An 18,536-nucleotide genomic window follows, 5' to 3' on the forward strand; every position below is an offset into this window, starting at 1 on the left:
CCCTCTAGAACCCTCAGTTTGTTTCCTGAGATTAAGAGTCTCTTATTGTTTGTCTCCCTCTCTGGTTTCGTCTTGTTTCATTTTTCCCTCCCTTCCCCTACAATCCTGTCTTGTTTCTCAAATTCCTCTATCAGTGAGATCATATGATACTTGTCTTTCTCTGATTGACTTATTTCACTTAGCATAATACCCTCTAGTTCCATCCATGTCGTTGCAAATGGCAAGATTTTGTGTTTTTTGATGGCTGCATAATATTCCATTGTAGTTCTTATTTAGATTCTTGACAATACTGTGCATTATCAATCTTCTGAATAATGGCTGATCTAATTGGTGAATATGATCTTTATATTTATATATTCAGACTTAAACCAATCTTTCTCTTTATGGCTTTAGGATTTCATGTCATGCTTATAAAAGGCCACCCACCTACTACCAAAAAATTTTTCTTCTAATGCTTATTTAACAAACCTTTAAATCTTTTACTCATTTTAAAATTAAAGGATGACAGTCTGGCAAAACTTGCTGAGAAACACAGTAATTCCAAACCAATGGACAAATACTACCTTGAAGAAAAAAAATCACTTTATGTATAATTGAGGTAAGTTTCTAGCATTTATGTACTCAACTGAAATATGACACAATAAAAGAACAGATGCTATATGCATCCTTTTAGACAACTCTCGCTATTATAACAGAAAGCAATTCAGATATACAATTTTCCTATTTAAAAATGAAAGTACTAGGGACTCTCTACTAGAAGAATATATACCTACATGATCTATAAATTCTTTTTTAAAAAAAAAAGATTGTATTTATTTATTAGAGAGAGAGAGAAAGCACAAGCAGCGGGAGTGGCAGGCAGAGGGAGAAGCAGGCTCCTCGCTGAGCAAGGAGCCTGATGCGGGACTCGATGTGGGACTTGATCCCAGGACCCTGGGATCATGACCTGAGCCGAAGGCAGACGCTTAACCGACTGAGCCACCCAGATGTCCCATGATCTACAAATTCTGAGTGGAGATAAATAAAATAGTGAAAACTCATGATGCCAACTGATGTCCAAACAAGTATTTTCATAAAGGAAAGATGATCATACTCTTGAGTTTACTTTTAAATCAAGACAGACTTTTTTTGTCATTCTACTGCCAATTCCAAATGAGGTACCATGGGAAGCAATGGGCTTAACATTTCCACAAGCCTTTGAACATATTGGATTTCTTTGCAACATTTTAATTAATAGTACAAGTTCAATACCTGAATTTCAATATCCATCTCATGAATAAACAAACAGCAAATAGTAAAAGCTTCTACTATTAAGTAAAATGGTCAAGACTATTTAAAGCAGAAAGAATATCCAGTAGATTACTTAGGATGCTGAAGGCAGATATTCAAGCCATGGGTTCTACAGTGAATGTTAATAATTTTGTATCCTGTGACTTGAATATGGCTTTGCTCATTTGACTAAGGTATCACAATCAAGCTATTCAGTTCAACTACACAGTCTGGTTCAACCATACAATTTAAAAAAAGGAAAGAAAAACTGCACCACTGAATTATAATGAATATTTATAAGAAGACTACCAAAAGAGTGTGCATTTAATCATTATGAATAATTTTTAAGGACAGGATTTGTTCTTAAAACATTTTGTTCTTTAACAGAATAGTGCCCATGTTTATGAGGCCTAAAAAATGCAAAATAGTTACCAGCTTCATGTATAAACAATCTTCTTTTCCCCCATGTGTAAACAATTTTGCACAAAAGCTATTTACACATGGGCTTACACAAAACAAAAAAACTCATTTTCCTTTAAGGACTGAGTTTAATGTTTACATTTATATTTCAGGTTCTCACACTAAAGAAAAGGGGAGTATAAACTTAAGAATTAAACATGTTTCCTTTCAAAACAATTCTTCAGTAATAAAAATAACAGACTGCTTAACAAAGATATCAAATATTTGATACATATACAAAATCACTCTATACCTTTTGTCAGCAAGATCTGTTTTATTTCCTACTAGCATGATGATAACATCACTTCCTCTTTCTGTTCTGACATCATCAATCCATTTTGTAGTTTGCTGGAATGAGTTAACATCTGGTATAGGAGGGTGGACAGAGAGATTAGTGTTACTGCAAAGCTTCCCCAAGTGATAAACCAAACAACAACAACAACAACAAAAAACAAATCCTGGAAGTTGGGGAGGGGGTGGCACATTAGGATCCACTTTTAATGTGCCTGCAACATGACTCCATTTTATCTGAGTACAACTGTCAGTGATATAAACAAATCAAAAGAATAAAGTACTCAAGGTTCCTTTTATAGTAGTTTAAAATTTTTGGACATGACCAAATGAGTGCAACGTACCATATGTAATTGGGGGGGGGACCTTTTTAAAATGCAAGGACAGCTATGACAGATAATATGGTGTCACATTGCCACAATGTTTTTTTTGATTACTTACACATACCCAGCATAACAAAGAAAGCATCTCCAAAAGTAGGTCAGCCAGTAAATCCCAACACATCCAGAAAATTATAAAGCCTTTACATAGCTTTCAACACCACTTTGTTTGCATTGCTTGTTCAGTTTGTGATCACTTTAACTTGAAGTTCATTAGTTTAATGCACCAGAATCACTTGTAACAAAATCCATCTTTCCTAGCAGTGCATTCTAAGTAGAATACTTCAGTATTTTTTACAGCAGCTCCAGAAAACAGTATACTAATGTTTTAACCACATGTACACAATTTTTAAAGAAAAATACACGAGGTTTCATTTGATTTGGTTAAAGTAAGCACAAACATTTTAAAGCTGCAAAACTTGTCAATGCACAATAATGAACATACACATTTTTTAAACAAGTAGCAACCCAAAGTAAAGCTTTAAGAAAAGAAAGATTGCATATAGCACCTAACCCACCCCCCCAAAAAAGGTCTCTGAATGCAAACTTACAATTCTGCCATAGCAATTATTAAGTAGATACGACTTCTGGTTGAGCACATATGCAAAAATGTACAGTAAGAATATCACTAGCTCAAACCAATAGTTTATGTAAGATTCTCTTTAAAGTAAGTTTAAGATGTAACATTATTCTGGTTTTCCTACAAATTATGGACCACTATATGGAATGATAAGGCTTAATATTGCCTAATGTATATAATAAACCAATTTACAAAGACAATTTTAATCAGAGAGCATTTCTCTGTCAGTCACCATATTCTGTGGAAAATTTACAGGCACTTAAAATGCCAAAGACCTTATTTAGTCTTTAGGGAAAAGAAAAAGGAAGATCATTACTTGTTTCAATCTCCTATTTAAAATTTCTTCTTGGAGAGAAATGAAAGTAATTTGTTAGCAACAAAGTCAGTCAGTCACAGAATCCAGATGTGATTCAAATGAAAATGATTAATAGAAAACTGCACATTATATGTTTTCTCTGCCTTCCTCTATAGAGAGAGGATGGCTGGAAGTGGAAAGCAGAGAAAAGTTGGCTAGCGGAAGCTTTTAATAGCCTCAACAGAAAGCCTTGGAGGATTTGAAAATTTTGGCAAGAGGCTTAAATGCAGATTATTTTATTTTAGAGAAATCTGAGATCAAGTTAAATGAAAAAGGAGACATTCTTCCAACCATAATTACGGTGTGACTTAGGGATAACAGGATACTAAGAAAGCCTTGGAGAGGATCCATAATTAGATCTGAAGGAAAATTTCCAGGGCAAAAAAAATCTGGCACAGTGGAAATAAAGCATGTTGGTACAAGCACCAAAGCAAATATTTCTGACCTAACTGGTATATGATAAGGTTTACTATGACAAAACTCATTTTTACATGCTAGTATAGAAAACAAGCACAAGACAAGAACATGCATGCAGCTAAGCTAAAGGTTGAAAGATTAGAAATGCGTAATTCCCCCCACTCACTTGTGATATCATAAACAACAACTGCCACAGTGGAGTCACGAATGTAGCTAGGAATCAAGCTCCTGAACCGCTCTTGACCTGCTGTGTCCCATAATTGCAATCGTACCTAACAAAATCAGTCAAACAAGCAAGAAAAATAAGAAAGGTCAACCCGTTGCAAAATACCTACTTGTGATATCGTAAACTACTACGGCTGCAGCAGAATCACGGATGTAACTGGGAATGAGGCTACGGAAACGTTCCTGACCCGCAGTATCCCAAAGCTGCAGCCTGATCTGTGGGATGGGAAAAAATAAATAAAAAAAAAAAAAACCAAACTCATACTAAAAAGAAAAAAGAAATAATGTTTTTAAAAGGGGGAAGGTGGGAAGAAGGTAAAAAGCAGACTCATGCAAAAGGTTGCAGGGATGTGAGGATTGAAAATAATACAAAATTCCTTTCCTTTTTCAAAAGGGAGTATATTAAAAATTTGCTTGCTCTGAAGGTATGTGACTTAAATATGGCAATGTGAAAGATTTCACAGAATCAGAAATATAGCTTTTTTTTACTCCCTATAACATCTCTTTGGATCTTATGCCTTCCGGATAGCAAAAAGTAGACTGTGTTGATGTTCAAATAGTGAGCATAAAAGGGAAAAATGAAGGTAAATGCCAATGAGCAGCCCCGGCTATCAGAGTAAAGGAATGAATGCTTCTCTGAAAACCTCTCTGAAGCTAGAATTTGTCTCTTTTTTATTGGATCCAGAACACTGTGAAATTGGGTCTCTGACTACTGTGCGTATGTTTCTCCTACATGTTTCTTCCCAGAACATTGTATATAACCTAACAAAAAAGGAGAAATATCTTTTCGCAACACTACATAAAAATGTTATTTTCTTACTTTTTCATATCTATATTTGAGGAAGAAAAGCCTGAAAATAAGCATTCAGTTATCTTACCATTATAAAGCAATTTCTAAGCTTTGAAAATTTAAGAAACGACATGCTGTGTATTAAAACATAAAAGAGAACATCCAAAAGAAAAACTTACACACTTATATGAAAAAGCATTAGAGATACAATAATTTTTGGGGGGTATAGGTCCTGAAATATTACATTTAATAAGACAGTCACTGTTTAGTTGATAGGAATCTCTTCCAGGGACAGTGGGCTAGAATACAGAATTTATACTATGCTTAAAGGGAGCATTCCAAAAGATAGGCATCTAAATCCAACAAATAAATACACACTACCTCTACCTAGTTACTGTCACTTTGGTATTCATCATATTCTGACAAATAAAATTTTGAAATTCACAAATTATGTGATATTCAAATGAGATATTTTTTAATGCCTCAAGAGTAGCACTCAAAAGGTCTTTAGCAGCTCTAATTTCTTTATGAAAACACACTTTTCATTATCTCAATGCTATTTGTTATCATTTTTCCAAATCAGGGCGACAAATTTTGTTTAGCAAGCCTAGGGCATTCAGTATTTTCCAAACAACTTGGCTTTCTCTCCTCTTTGGATTTTACTTAGGGATTAAGCCAGAATGCTAAGTACTACCACTCTGTTAATAATAGTTTTTCTCAAAGCCTGTAAACTAACTTTCTCTACTTTGCTAAGAGCTTCTTATGGTGACAATCATCAATTATAGCTTTGATCATAGTTTTCTATCCTGGAGTGTTGCAGAAAATTGCACACTGAAAACATTACTCACTGTTCGATCCTCCAAGTACATTGTTTTTGATAAAAAGTCAATACCAATTGTTGCCTGTAAAAGAGAATAAAACAAGGAAGTTAAAAAATAAAATAAAAATAATAATAGTTTAGGAGGTACTTGGGTGGCTCAGTCGATTAGGCATCTGCCTTCAGCTCAGGTCCCTATCTCAAGCCCCGCATGGGGCTCCCTGCTCAGCAGGAGTCGGCCTCTCCCTCTGCCCCTCCCCCCATGCATGCGCTCTCTCAAATAAATAAATAAATAAATAAATTGAAAACATAATAATAGTTTAATAGCAGTTCAGGGTTCAAATGGTAATTATGATTGTAAGAGAAATAATGAATTAAACACAAAAACACATCATAGCCAAATACGAATGAACAAAATTTTCAGTGATAATGGTTTCCACCTACTGAGCACGTGTGCTAAAGAATTCTTTTAGGCCTTTTACTCGATCATCTCTAATCCTCATACATCTCTGCAAGGTAGCTACTGCCATTCTTATTTTTATCATTTTAACAATATTGGGGTTCAGGGATGCGTGGGTAGCTTAGCTGGTTAAGCGTCTGCCTTCGGTTCAGGTCATGATCTCAGGATCCTGGCATCAAGTCCCACACAGGGCTCCTTGCTCAGTGGGGAGCCTGCTTCTCCCTCTGCCCCACCCCCACCCCCGTTTGTGCACACACTCTCTCTCTCTCTCTCTCTCTGATAAATAAATAAAAATCTTTAAAAACAAAAACAAAAAACCCCCAAAAAACAATAGTGGGGTTCAGAGAAGTTAAAAAACTTGTCCAGGGGAACAAAGCTTCTGCTGTGGAGTTGGGAGTAAAAGTCCAGCTCTTTCCAAAATATAATGATTATAATATATATTTATTATATATATTTAAGTTGTGATAAAATACACATAATAAAATTAACCATCTTAACCATTTTTTAAAATACTATTTTTTGGGAGTAGTTTTAGGTTCATAGCGAAACTGAAAGGTGCAGAGATTTTCCATATACTCCCTTACCCCCACATAGGCATTAACACGCCCTATTGTTAACATCCCCTGCCAAACTGGTACATTTGTTACAGCTGATGAACCTACACTGACACTGATATATTTTTTTAAGATAGATTTTATTTTTGGGCGCCTGGGTGGCTCAGTTGGTTAAGCGACTGCCTTCTGCTCAGGTCATGATCCTGGAGTCCCGGGATCAAGTCCCGCATCGGGCTCCCTGCTCGGCAGGGAGTCTGCTTCTCCCTCTGACCCTCCTCCCTCTCATGCTCTCTGTCTCTCATTCTCTCTCTAATAGATAAATAAAATCTTAAAAAAAAAAAAAAAGATTTTATTTTTAAATTGTGGTAAAACAAATATCATAAAATGTGACATTTTTGGGCACCTGGGTGGCTCAGTTGGTTAGGCAGTTGCCTTTGGCTCAGGTCATGATCCCAGGGTCCTGGGATCGAGCCCTGCATTGGGCTCCCTGCTTCATGGGAAGTCTGCTTCTCTCTCTCTCTCTTTCTCTACCCCTTCCCCCCACTCATGTGCTCACTCTCTCTCTTAAATAAAATCTTTAAAAAAATAAAATGTAACCACATTAAATGTACAATTCAATGGCATTGATTATATCCACAAAGATGTATAACTGTCAACATTATTTTTAAAGCTTTTTTATAACCTCAAACAGAAACTGTACCCATTAAGCAATAACTTATCAGAATGTATGGATAGCCCACAATTTCTTTTTTCATTCATCTATTAATGGACATTTGGGTTGTTTCCACCTTTTGGCTGCTGTGAGTTCCTATACTGAATTCTTCAGTATATACTAGTAGAACTGCTAGGCCATATGATAATTCTACTTAAACTTTGTGAGGAAATGCCACACTGGCTTCCATAGTAGCTGCATGACTTTAAATTTCCAATAGCAATACATGAAGGTTCCAATTTTTCCACATTCTTGCCAGAATTTGGTATTCTCTCTTTTTATATATAATACTCATCCTAGTAGGTAGGAAGTGGAATCTTTTCGTGATTTTGATTTGCAGTTCTCTAATGACTAATAATGTTAAGCATCTTTTCATGTGCTTACTGGCCATTGTACAACCTCTCTGAATAAATGTCTATTCAAGTCCTTTGCCCATTTTTAAATTTGTCATTTTATTATTGATATGCAAGAGTTCTTTATAGATCCTAGATATTAAACCCTTCTCAGATATGTAATTTTCAAATATTTCCTCCCATTATGTAGGTTGAGCCTGGTGTTTTTATTGAAAATCAATTGTCCGGTGCCTGGGTGGCTCAGTCTGTTGAGTGTACGACCCTTGATTTAGGCTTGGGTCACGATCTCAGGGTCCTGGGATCTAGCCCTGCATTGGGCTTCATGCTCAGTGGGGAGTCTGCATGAATTTCTCTCTCCCTGTGCCCCTCCCCCACTTTGTGCACAAGGGCATGCTCGCACACTCTCTAAAATAAATAAATCTTTTTTTTTTATTCATGAAAGTCAGAGAGAGAGAGAGAGAGGCAGAGGCAGAGGGAGAAGCAGGCTCCCCGCCTAGCAGGGAGCCCGATGCGGGACTCGATCCCAGAACCCTGGGATCATGACCTGAGCCGAAGGCAGACGCTTAACCATCTGAGCCACCCAGGCGCCCCTAAAATAAATAAATCTTTAAAAAAATTTTTAAAAAAGAAAATCAATTGTCAATAGATATGTGGATTTACCTTATGGATTCCCTATTCTATTCCAGTGGTCTATAGGTCTATCATTGTTCTGATTACTGTAGCTTTGTAATAAATTTTGAAATCAGGAAGTGTGTGTCCTCCTTTTTTTTTTTTTTTAAATTAATTATTTATTTATTTGTCAGAGAGAGAGAGAGTGAGCATGAGCGGGTTGGGGCGGGGGGAGAAGCAGGCTCCCCACTGAGTAGGGAGCCCAATGTGAGGCTCGATCCCAGGACCCTGGGTTCATGACCTGAACCGAAGGCAGATGCAAAACCAACTGAGCCACCCAGGTGCCCTATTTTTCTTTTTCAAGACTGTTCTGGCTTTTGCAATTTAGAATCGGCTCTTTCATTTATACACAAATGGCAGGAGAAATCTGATAGGGACTGCATTAAATCAGTAGATTGCTTTCAGTAGTTAGTATCAACATCTTAACAATATTAAGTCTTCTAAGCCCTTTGCCCAGGATGTCTCTCCATTTATTTAGGTCTTCTTTAATTTTTTTTGAGCAGCGTTTTGCAGATTTCAATTATACACAGACTTTTATTAAGAAAGCAAGCAAGGGGTGCCTGGGTGGCTCAGATGGTTAAGCGTCTGCCTTTGGCTCATGTCATGATCCCAGGGTCCTGGGATCAAGACCTGCATTGGGTTCCCTGCTCAGCGGGGAGACTGCTTCTCCCTCTCCCTCTACTGCTCCCCCTGCTTGTGCTCTCTCTCTCTGTTAAATAAATAAAATCTTAAAAAAAAAAAAAAAAGCAAGCTAGCTTTCCCCTTTATCCTAAACTATGTGACTATGTATTTCAATTACATTTCTAAATTTAGGGCTTAAATATACATAACCTAAGTACGAATTCCATCTTGTGACATTCAGTCTGAAAATGTATATCCCGTTCTGCTATAGGCTGGGATAATGGGTTCATAAATGTGAATTACTGTGCAAAAGCATCTAACTGACAAACCTGAGGAATGTACAGGAATGGTATGGGCTACATTTAACAAATCTCACCCAGAGAACCTCATTTAATCAGACAATGTGGAAGAGGCAGCTAACTTTCTACACAAATATCCACCTTCCCCTTCCTTATTAAAACAATCAAACATTTATTTGAATCCATACTTTTCTCACTGAAAAAACTACATTTTCCAGCCTTCTTTGAGCTTTAAATAAATGGGGCTGACTCAGTTGAGAGGTACACTCTTGGTTTTTTTCCTTTCCTTTTTCTTGCCTGGATGTGATACCATGGCCAGAACTCCAGGAACCATTCAATAACCATGAGGCAACCTCCATATGGAAGTCATATATTAGATTTGGTTAAACAAAGTTAGAAGTCCCAGATGACTATGGAGCTGCCATACAAGCCCTGAACTACTCTACTTACAGACTTCTTTTATATGGAAAAAAAAATTCTCATGTCACTTACTAATGTTAGTGTTTGTTATAAACAGCCCAAAATAATTTTTAATGGCTACAAACCAAAATATACCTTGTCAGACCTCACAGCCAAAACATATAAATGTTTTTAAAATTAGTGCAAAGTAAGACTTTATGATAAAATGTATAATAATCCCCTCCCTTCCACTGCACTATCCTACCTTTGGGACATCATTTATACACCAAACTCGTAAAGATTAAAATTAACCTGAAAAACATAGCCTGTTTCTGCTCTTTTCAGTTAATTTTATTCCAAGCAGAACTATGGCAAAAAAGTTAATCAACCACAAGAATTAAGCCAACAGCAGGAAAAATAGAAAGAATGGATGCAAAACTAAACATTATCAGCTATTCCAGCATCTTGAATGCTACTGATGTAGAACTGATTCAAATCTTCATAAAAGACGGATGAGACGTTAGTCCTGCCTCTTGCTGATGTTCTTTATAGAAATGCAGAAGGCAATAATTGTAGAAGAAACCAAAGGTGAGAGAAAATTCTCCCACATATCTTAATTTATAGCTTCACATAATTTTAAGTGTTAATTAATTCATTATGTTGGAAAAGTCTACTTTGTAAAAAAAAAAAAAATTAAACTGAGTACTTGTACTGCGGGAGCACACAATTCAAGATTAAACAATGGCTTACCCAAATATATCAGCATCAAGATAATAGTAACTACAGTTTAGATATTTGTATTTGGATGCTCTCCACTCAGAACAGTGTTTATCTGCCCCAACAGCAATTTTATAAAATACTGCAGATGTAAATTAACTATTCTGTCTGACTTCCCACTGGTTTGTCACCTGTACTGATGCCGCATAAAGCCAAGAGACCCATCAACATCATGATTTTCCATAAGGGACATGAGTTTTCCTACATAAAAGTAATTAAGTAAGGAAAACAAGTTTTTCTCTGTACCAAGCAATGATAATCAGCTTCCTTCTGTGGTACAAATATATAGAGTTCTGTTGCCTGGCTGCTGCTTTCTCTAGCAGGAAACAGAGGAAGAGTAAGAGTTGAGAAAGGCAAAGACTAGAATAAAGGGAGAAAAGAGTGGACAAGTTAAAGAAGAGTCTAACACTGACTAACAGAGATAAAAAGAAAGAAGAAAGGCAAAGGATCCCAGAAGGAGGATACTGATACAGGTTCCATTTAGAAAGGTAACCATCCATTAATAAATATGTTTATATAAATTTATGTGTGTGAAACTTGTATATATACTTTTCTCTTAGATATCTTTGTGCCACGTTGCTTAGGAGAAAAACTATGTGGAGTCTGTCGACTTCAGAAATGAGTCATTATAGCAAGCATAAAATTTTACTTATATAAGGTGAACAAGTTCTAGAGATCACTGTGCACATAATACTGTATTGTACACTTAATCTGATTAGAAGATAGATTTCATATTAAGTGTTCTTGGCACAGTTTGAAAAAAAGAACTGTTCTCCCCCCACTCCCCATAAAACAACAATACTTCTGGTAGGAGAAAAAAAAAAGAGTCCTTAAAAATTAAAGAAAATTAAAAACCAAAAAAACACTGGATGAGAAAAACAGTGCATGCAGGGGTAATTTTATTTCTATGGTAACAAACTAGAATTGTGTGTAGAACAATTTAAAGCTTTAACTTGAAGAGCTTAAGGATGTATTAGATCACCACCATCTTCCTGGAAAAATTCATTTATAAGGATGTATTAGATCACCACCATCTTCCTGGAAAAATTCATTTATATTGTTTTAAATGTTTCAATGGGGGCACCTGGGTGGCTTAGATGGTTAAGCGTCTGCCTTCAGCTCAGGTCATGATCCCAGGGTCCTGGAATCAAGTCCTGAGTTGGGCTCCCTGCTCAGTGGGGAGTCTGCAACTCCCTCCCCTTTGTCCCTCCCCGCCCCCTGCTGGTGCTCTTTCTCTGTCTCAAATAAATAAAATCTTAAAAAAGAATAAAAAAATAAAAAAATTAATGTTTCAATGTTTTAAACTATGCCACAATGAATTTATGTTTGTTTGGGGGTTTTTTTCCATTTAAGACAGGGAATACTTTATTCAAAGATTTTTTTTTTTAATTTATTTATTTGACAGAGAGAGAGAGATAGCAAGCAAGCGAGAGACCGTAAGCAGGGGGATAGGGAGAAGCAGGCTCCCCGCTGAGCAAGGAGCCTGATGCAGGACTCAATCCCAGGACCCTGGGATCATGACCTGAGCCAAAGGTAGACATTTAACCACCTGAGCCACCCAGGCATCCCTGGGAATACTTTATTCAAATCCATCAGAGAAAAGGACATCTTGAGTCTGTAACAAAGTGTTGTGTTTTAAAGCACAGGTCAGTAATTGTACATGAAGAGTATACACTGCTACATACAAATTAACTGATCAGAGCTCAACTTTTCAATGTTTAAAACAGAATAAGCTTCCCTGTAAAAGCAGCACCTCTGTGACATTTTTAACTTTAGTACTCCTCTCCTTCTTCAAGCTCTCCTTCAACTAAATCCACACCAACCTCCTCATAATCCTTCTGAAGGGTAGCCATGTCCTCACGGGCCTCAGAAAACTCTCCTTCCTCCATGCCCTTAGCCACATACCAGTGAACAAAGGCATGCTTGGCATACATCAGGTCAAACTTGTGGTCCAGGCAAACCCAAGCCTCAGAAATGTCTGTGACGTTGCTTACCATGCACACAGCTCGCTGTACTTTAGCCAGGTCTCCACCAGGTACCACGGTGGGAGGCTGGTAATTAACGCCCACTCTGAAGCCAATGGGGCACCAGTCCATAAACTGGATGGTACGCTTGGTCTTGATGGTGGCAATGGCGGCACCGACAACTTTGGGAACTATGTCGCCACTGTACAACAGGTAGCAAGCCATGTATTTACCATGGCGAGGGTCACATTTCACCATGTGATTGGCTGATTCAAAGCATGCAGTGGTGATCTCTGCTACAGAAAGCTGTTCATGATAGGCTTTCTCAGCAGAGATGACAGGAGCATACGTGGCCAGACAGAAGTAGATGCAGGGATAGGGCACCACATTGGTCTGGAATTCTGTCAGATCAACATTCAGGACTCCATCAAATCTGAGGGAAGCAGTAATGAAGGACACAATTTGACCTATCAACCTAATTAGGTTAGTGCAGGCTGGGCGTTCAATACTGAGGTTTCTATGACAGATGTCATAGATGGCTTCACTGTCTACCATGAAGGTGAATTTATGTTTATTGTCAACTTGTAACAGCCTTCGGAATAAATCTTCTAAATTCAAAGTAATCTCAAAGGTTAGTCTACAAACAAAAAAACAGGAAAAAGAATGAATCTACTCTAACTGTGGGAATCTTTCTTCAGCTTATTTATATTAAGCTGAACCATGTAAAACTGACAATATTCTATCATTTTTTAATTATAAAAATAGCAACATAATATGGTTCAAGCTGATATACTTTAAACTGTTAAAAAAATCTGTGAGTTTATAACTGGAAAAAGAAGGTAAGTGGTGAAAAACAAGAGCAACTTTAAGATACTCAATTCTAGGCTCTCTAGTTAGAAAGAACAGTTTTTTTGTTTCACTCTGAAATACTGTCTAAATTTTGGTCAATTAAAGGCTCTTCTGGCCAACCAGTTTCCTCCTTTTTAAATGAAATTAATTCAGTGCAAAGGAATCATACATAGAACATGAATTACTAACAACATAAAATTTATCATTTTTGTGAAATAAAACTTCACTTAAACTAAGTTTGATATATACATTACATATGGCTCATATAAGCCCAAGAATAAATTTCTAGCAAGGAGACTAGTTCCTTAATTATTCATTTCAGAAGTCTTTCTGTTGTGTGTGTGGTGGGGGTCGGAGTAGGGAATCTTCAAATGATTCACTGAAGAACTCTTCACCTGGAAACTAAGCTGGCAGCTAGCCACATAAAGGTCAATTCTTCATATTCAAAGATAATACTTAACATACTGTCAAGCTGATTTCCCTACATAAGGATGTAGGGTACTATATCATCTAAATTTTCTTGTTAGAGCTAAACTAAAAGAACATCTAGGACTGTATCTAATTGTTATAAAAACTTGTAACTCACACTGTTAATTAGCAAAACCTATTAATGCCAAAGTACAATGATACTTTAGCTTTATTTTTTTTTAAGATTTTATTTATTTATTTGACAGCGAGCACAGGCAGTGGGGAGTGGCAGGCAGAAGGAGAGGGAGAAGCAGGCTCCCCACAGAGCAGGGGGAGCCCGACACGGGACTCCATCCCAGGACCCCGGGATCATGACCTGAGCCAAAGGCAGTCGCTTAACCAACTAAGCCACCCAGGCACCCGATACTTTAGCTTTATTAGCAACAACTTTCCCACAAACAATCACAATCTTTCCTTATCTGTCAAATTCTATCAATATCACTACGTTTATGTCAATCACTATCCTTATATATGTCTGACTGAACAGCAGCATGAAGAAACAGCAATGGCACTTTCAGGTATGCCTGAAAGATTTCCTTAATTTCACTGGGAACATGGGTATAACAAAATCCTTTAGAAACACCCAGAGAACTCTAAATAGGCTCCAGCTAATAAGTCATTTAGCCTAAGACTCCGACCTTAGTTCAGATTTTTTAGCCTATGGTAATGGTTCTACTCCTAAAGATCTGAGCTTACACTTTTCAGGAATTTTCCACATGTGGCTCAATGACATCAATACTTTTGTTAGTCTCTGAAACTGGCATCTGTAGCTCTTCTGATGAGAAGAGACAGAGCATTGCTCAGAATCAAGACACCATCAAGACCTTCAAGAGAAAGTCCTCTAGGTGAAGCCTATAGGCCGTAGAGTTGCAGGGACCTAGAAACTTGGGGATATCTGACCTAAAGGAGTCCAGAAGAAAACTGAAGCACTCTTACTGACTGAGCTATTTTTCATTTCTAAATTTGCTCTTTTCATGTCTAATGAGGTGGCTAAACCATTTCTGAGATATTCAAAAGAATGATAATAAAATATATATAGTACATACTAACTAGCTTTTTAAGAAGTGACTTTCCTAAAATATCAGATTTATATATGTCAGTCATTTCTGTTCTATGATCGTTATGGTTTTTAATAAAAGGCTTAATTAAAACAAATTCCTTTTGGGATGAAAATGTTCCTAATCTTGATCGTGGTGGTAACTTCACAGGTGTACACATCTTCTGAAATTTGTCAAAATGTAAAGAATTAGTAATTCTTTACTATGTGATTTAAGAGTCCTGTGTGTGTTGGATAAAAGTTCTTTGTCATGTGTCTTTTGCTTGTTTTTTTTTTAAGATTTTATTTATTTATTTGACAGAGAGAGACACAGCAAGAGAGGGAACACAAGCAGGGGGAGTGGGAGAGGGAGAAGCAGGCTTCCCGCGGAGCAGGGAGCCCGATGCGGGGCTCGATCCCAGGACCTGGGATCATGACCTGAGCCGAAGGCAGATGCTTAACGACTGAGCCACCCAGGCGCCCCTGTCTTTTGCTTGTTTTAGGGTTAGTTTACTTTTCTGGTTTCTTAAGGTAGTAGGTTAAATTATTGATTTAATATATTTCTTCTTTTCCTTATAGCACTGCTTTAGCTGTATCCTATAAATTTTGGTATGTTGTGGTGGTTGTTGTTTTTTTTCCATTTGTCTCAAAGTATTTCCTAAATTTCCTTTGTGAATTTTTTTCCTTGACTCATTGGTTATTTGGGAATGTGCTGTTTAATTTCCACATATTTGTGAAAATCCCAAATCTCCTTCTGCTAATGATTTCTAATTACATCATTCATTTATTCTTGACTTGAAGTATAGATCAAAAGGTCATAGAATCCTAGGCTTGAGGGGCGCCTGGGTGGCTCGGTCGTTAAGCGTCTGCCTTTAGCTCAGGTTATGGTCCCAGGGCCATGGGATCCAGCCCCGCATCGGGCTCCTTGCTCCACAGGAAGCCTGCTTCTCCCTCTCCCACTCCCCCTGCTTGTGTTCTCTCTCTGTCAAATAAATAAATAAAATCTTTAAAAAAAAAAAAAAAGAATCCTAGGCTTGAACCACGTAAGAGAATATCTATAACCACTACTACTTCTATCCCAGATGGTAATTAGTCATAATCTTTCAATGGACTTTGGAAGAAGAGATAAAGAAATCAAGTGAAAAGATTGAGGACTATGAGCAAAATCAGTTATACTTTGTATTTATATAGCATTTTACAGATTACAGAAAGTGCTTTTATGTAAATAAGTAGATTTTTGAAAAGACCTTAAATATTACTTCTAACATAAAACAGAGACAACGAGTTAAGTCAGCAAAAATAAAATACCTGATAGGTGTTGTCAAAACTGTCATACATGAATCTGGTGATCAAGGATGTCTTTCCAACTGAAATGAAAAGGAAAAAAGATTCACTCAGTTAAAACAATATACTGTGATTCTTCTACAGAGAATTGCAATTAAAGTCAATGGGAAATATCTGCAATGGTTCTACTAATAATAATTTAGAAACCTATAGACCCTAGCTTGTTGAAACACCTTTCTCTAATAACAGATAACTATCTCTCAAATTAAAAGCACAGGTAAATAAAGTTTTATTTAGTAAAGAAATAAGGAAAATGAAAAGATGGAGGAAAATAATAAATTATGTTGACATCTCTAATTCACAAAAGGCCAAGCAGATTATTACTTGGGCCCTAACAAAAAGAACTAGGATTAGACTTGAGAAGAAGCCTCTTTATATAGCAACGGTTGAACTATGAATTCATTAGTAAACAGTACATATAGTTTCCATTTTTCAAAAAAATGCTCACCATCTTTTTCACATAAAAGAGTAAAATGCATATTGTATTTTACTGGTGGTACAGAAAATTACAGGAACAAAGTGAAAATTATGTATATCATACCACCCATATACAATTAATGTTCGTTTATGTTTTTCTGTAATATTTTTTATATATAAAAACATGTACTTAAAGGTAAGATTCTAGAACCATTCATAGGAAAGTCAGGAAAAATATACATACTACTGTTTTCAACACTGATTGGAATCTGTAAAAAGTAAATGTAAAAATCTGAAGAGATAAAAGGCAATATGCATTTCACAGAGGGGGAAATAGTGGTGGATAAAAGCAAGGAACTATATAAAATACATAACAAAGAAATATAAAATAGGTTGTTAAAATAGTTTTTATTCAGAGGCGCCTGGGTGGCTCAGTCAGTTAAGCAGATGCCTTCGGCTCAGGTCATGATCCCAGGGTCCTGGGATCGAGCCTCGCATTGGTCTCCCTGCTCAGCGGGGAGCCTGCTTCTCCCTCTCCCACTCCCCCTGCTTGTGTTCCCTCTCTCGCTGACTCTCTCTCTCTGTCAAATAAATAAACAAAAATATTTAAAATAAAATAAAATAGTTTTTATTCAAAGGATTAAAAATTATTAAGCATTTTATTTTTAAAAGATTTTATTTTTAAGTTATCTCTTATACCCAATGTGGGGCTTAAACTCACAACCCCAAGATCAAGAGTGAATGCTCTACTGACTGAGCCAGCCAGGTGCCCCTAAGTATTTTAAATACGATTCACTATGGAGTCCTAGTAAATATATTGCTCTGTTTACCTCAAACTTCCTGTAAAATGGTATGCAAACGTATAATGATTTGCTACATGTTGTTTTTCCTAAAAGATTATAAGCTCCAGGGGCACCTGGGTGGCCCAACTGGTTAGGTGTCCAACTCCTGGTTTCAATTCAGGTCATGACCTCAGGGTCCTGGGATCAAGCCCCGAGTCAGGCTCCCTGCTCATCAGGAGTCTGCTTCTCCCTCTCCCTCTGCCCCTACCCCCACTCATGTTCGCTCTCTCTCTCAAATAAATAAATAAAAGTAAAAATATTACAGTTTATAACATAGAGAATATAATATATGACAACTAAAACACAAAAGATGGGGAGATAGACGCAGTTATACTGTTGTAAGTTATCTATAGTTTATGTGAATAGTACAGTACAGTCTGTGAGAGGTTAATGATGCATATCATAAGCCCTGGCAAAACCACTAAAAATATATGCAAAAAGGAATGGCCAACAAGTCAACAGAGGAATCAAAATGGAACAGTAAAATAATAACAAAAATCAAAGGAGACAAACCCAATCCAGCCCTATCAATTTATAGAGTAAATTAAAAGTAGATTTAAAAACTCCAATTAAAAGACAAAGATTGTCAGAATGGATAAGAAAACACAAATACTTGCTTTCTGTAGAGACACACTTTAAATACAAAAATGGAGGCTCTAACTACTAGAATAAATGAGGCAGGAGAGAAATACTGATATAGAAGACCAAATGATGGAAAATAAAGATGCTGAGAAAAAGATAACTACTGGATCACAAGGGCAGAATTCGAGAGATAAGTGATACCATAAGACAAAACAACATTAGAATAATTGGGATCCCAGAAGGAAAAAGAGAGGGGGGCAGAAGGTATATTGGAGCAAATTATAGCAGAGAACTTCCCTGATTTGGGGAAGGAAACAGGCATCAAAATCCAGGAGGCACAGAGAACCCCTCTCAAAATCAATAAAAATAGGTCAACACCCCGACATCTAATAGTAAAACTTACAAGTCTCAGAGACAAAGAGAAAATCCTGAAAGCAGCTCGGGAGAAGAGATATGTAACCTACAATGGTAGAAACATTAGATTGGCAACAGACCTATCCACAGAGACCTGGCAGGCCAGAAAGGACTGGCAGGATATATTCAGAGCACTAAATGAGAAAAATATGCAGCCAAGAATACTCTATCCAGCTAGGCTGTCATTGAAAAT

General features: G+C 36.8%; 2 protein-coding genes across 4 annotated transcripts in view; both read right to left on the reverse strand.

Annotated features, from left to right (window-relative positions):
* RAB6A (RAB6A, member RAS oncogene family) overlaps positions 1-18,536 on the reverse strand; it is a 63,847-nt gene that overhangs the window by 13,733 nt on the left and 31,578 nt on the right. Inside the window, exons 2-5 of one of the 3 annotated variants that reach the window (XM_081798802.1) lie at positions 16,053-16,111; positions 5,615-5,668; positions 4,087-4,192; positions 1,982-2,093 (exon numbers count right to left, since the gene is read on the reverse strand). In XM_081798802.1, the coding sequence (XP_081654928.1) occupies positions 1,982-2,093; positions 4,087-4,192; positions 5,615-5,668; positions 16,053-16,111 (331 nt within the window). Of the gene's footprint in view, positions 1-1,981; positions 2,094-3,917; positions 4,024-4,086; positions 4,193-5,614; positions 5,669-16,052; positions 16,112-18,536 lie in introns of all 3 variants that reach the window. The other 2 variants (XM_081798801.1, XM_081798803.1) reach the window with 2 other exon arrangements.
* Positions 11,206-13,136, reverse strand: LOC145716214 (tubulin alpha-3 chain-like). The gene has a single exon (XM_081798800.1). The coding sequence runs from the start codon at positions 12,944-12,946 to the stop codon at positions 12,200-12,202; it is 747 nt and encodes a 248-aa protein (XP_081654926.1). The 5' UTR covers positions 12,947-13,136; the 3' UTR covers positions 11,206-12,199.

Source organism: Leptonychotes weddellii, chromosome 11 (assembly GCF_054177405.1).
Source record: "Leptonychotes weddellii isolate Sample4059 chromosome 11, ASM5417740v2, whole genome shotgun sequence".
NCBI lineage: Eukaryota > Metazoa > Chordata > Mammalia > Carnivora > Phocidae > Leptonychotes > Leptonychotes weddellii.

Excerpts from the sequence above, each read along its gene's own strand:
- LOC145716214 (XM_081798800.1), bottom strand. The coding sequence starts at position 12,946 with ATGGTAGACAGTGAAGCCATCTATGACATCTGTCATAGAAACCTCAGT.